The sequence below is a fragment of the Schistocerca nitens genome, chromosome 6 (genome assembly GCF_023898315.1).
Source record: "Schistocerca nitens isolate TAMUIC-IGC-003100 chromosome 6, iqSchNite1.1, whole genome shotgun sequence".
Lineage (NCBI taxonomy): Eukaryota > Metazoa > Arthropoda > Insecta > Orthoptera > Acrididae > Schistocerca > Schistocerca nitens.
The window spans coordinates 300,252,972-300,255,420 of NC_064619.1; the positions used below are offsets into that span (position 1 = coordinate 300,252,972).

General features: G+C 43.2%; 1 protein-coding gene across 1 annotated transcript; it reads right to left on the reverse strand.

Moving 5' to 3' along the window:
* Window positions 1-1,453: 1,453 nt before the first annotated feature.
* Window positions 1,454-2,098, reverse strand: LOC126263335 (uncharacterized). The gene has a single exon (XM_049960423.1). It carries the CDS (start codon window positions 2,096-2,098, stop codon window positions 1,454-1,456), a length of 645 nt encoding a protein of 214 aa, XP_049816380.1.
* Window positions 2,099-2,449: the final 351 nt, after the last annotated feature.

A 2,449-nucleotide genomic window follows, 5' to 3' on the forward strand; every position in this document is an offset into this window, starting at 1 on the left:
CTATGGGTTTCATTCGTCTCTTCGACTATTTCATCCATCACTATAAATAATAGTGGTGATATCACACTTCCTTGTCTTAGTCCCGTAACATTCTTAAGACCTTCAGTTCTTCCGACTGGTGTCTGCACACAACTAGAACTTTTATCATACATTGCCTGGATGACTTTAACTTTTTGCTTTCCAACTCCCTTTCTCTTCAAGGTTGCCCATACCTTTTGTGTGGGAACACTGTCATATGCTTACACTAGGTCGAGAAATGTCACCACCAGATCTTTCCCATACTCCCAATGTCTTTCCATCAACAGTCTCATACTAAAGATTGGGTCCACTGTTGATCTAACATGTCGAAAGCCATACTGCTCCTCTTCTAACTGCCCTTCCACTTTTTCTCTCAGTCTTCTTTCCAGTATCCTCTCCATTATTTTTGCTACTTGGGATATGAATGTGACCCCTCGATAGTTATCACATACTTTCCTGTCGCCCTTCTTGAAAACTGGGATTAGTATTCTCTTTCCCCATTCTTCAGGTACACATTTTTGTGTCTAAATGTATCTTATTAGTCTATATAGCCACTGTAGCCCAACTGGTCCAGTAATTTCATTTATCCCAGGTGCCTTTCCTGTTTTCATTTTTCTCAGAGCTAGTTCCACTTCTAACATCGTTATATCCTCCTCTTCTTCCAGATCCCTACCCCCTTGCCGTACTTCCATTCCTTTTCCATTGCCGTTCTTCACGTTTAGTAATTTATCAAAATACTCTTTCCATCTTTCTCTGCCGGCCGAAGTGGCCATGCGGTTAAAGGCGCTGCAGTCTGGAACCGCAAGACCGCTACGGTCGCAGGTTCGAATCCTGTCTCGGGCATGGATGTTTGTGATGTCCCTAGGTTAGTTAGGTTTAACTAGTTCTAAGTTCTAGGGGACTAATGATCTCAGAAGTTGAGTCCCATAGTGCTTAGAGCCATTTGAACCATCTTTCTCTTATCTCTTCTGATTGCATTAATAGCTCTCCGCTTTCCCCTTTCACTAGCTTTGTGTATGTTTTTTCCTTCCACATACTCTTTGCAATTCCATATATCATCCTCTTGCTACTAGTAACATCTTTTTTCAGCTCCCGGGTGAATTTCTCCCAGCTTTTACTCTTTTCTTCTGCTACCATTTTCTTACCCTTATTTCTGCTATCCTGGTATTTCCTTTTACTTTCAGCTGTTCGGTCTCTGTTCCATCCATGCCAGGCTTTCTTATTTTCTGTTACTGCCTCCTTCACCCTCTCATTCCACCATGGTGTCTTCTTTTCCTTTACCCTTCCGGACATTCTGCCACAAGTCTTCTCAGCAGAGCTCACAAACGCTCCTTTGAACTTACCCCATTCCTTCTACATTGCCATACTCGGTGTTAGGGATTTTACCCTTAAGTGACTCCTTAAACTTTTCTTGTACGTTGCCATCCTTTAGTTTTCACACTTTTATTATCCTTTCCCTTTCTTCCTTTATATCTTTCAGTTCATCGAATCTCATCTTTGTCACCACCACTCGATGGTCTCCATCAAAAGCCTCTCCTGGGAGTGCAGTTACATCCGTCAACTGTCTCCGATTTTTCTTTTCCACCAGAAAGTAATCGATGACCGTCTTCGTCCGTCTATCACCCCATCCATATCTCGTTATCTTTTGGCTATTCTTTTTACGGAACCATGTGTTGCCCACAGTCAGCCCGTTTCTTTCACAGAAATCAACCAGTTTCTCTCCTTCCTCATTCTTCCTCCCATATCCATATGGGCCACTTATCTCCTCCTTCCCTAGCCTTTCTTTGCCTACCTGCGCATTTAGGTCACCCATTACTGTTGCTTCCACATCTGTAAGTATACTCTCTAATACCTCTAGAATATCCTCTATGTTCTCTTCTTTATTTTCTGTTCGTGGTGCATATACTTGGATTAAGTCCTTCACTACAATCCTTGTCCTCAGCCGAATCCTCATCACTCTATCACTTGTGTATTCCACTGCTTCCTCATATTCCTCTAGGTTTCGTTGTACTATGATACGTACTCCATTTTTGGCTTCTTGACCACCAATCCAGTAGTGTGTGTATTTTTTGAAATCCATGGCAAAAAGTAAAAAGACAATAAATATTGTACTTGACTGGAGGTTGTAAGAGGTCCACGACTAAGGAATTTATTGCTAGCGCAATCGAGCAGATGTGACTTCGATAGATTGCTCACGCGCTGCCTGCGATATGTACGCTACAATAGGATCGCAGACCAGAGAGCTGTGTCGGCAGCAGTAGTGGTAGTAGCTCGCAGTCGGGCGGTTGGGTCAGGTCGCTCGTGCAGAGCAGTTGTCGAGTTGTATAGCTCAGAGAGAGCGTTTGTGTCCTGGAGTTCGGACAATGCAGTTCAGTAGTGGTGTTTTCTACTCGAGAAGGGCAGTAGAGTTACGGAATTACCAAGGCCAGTC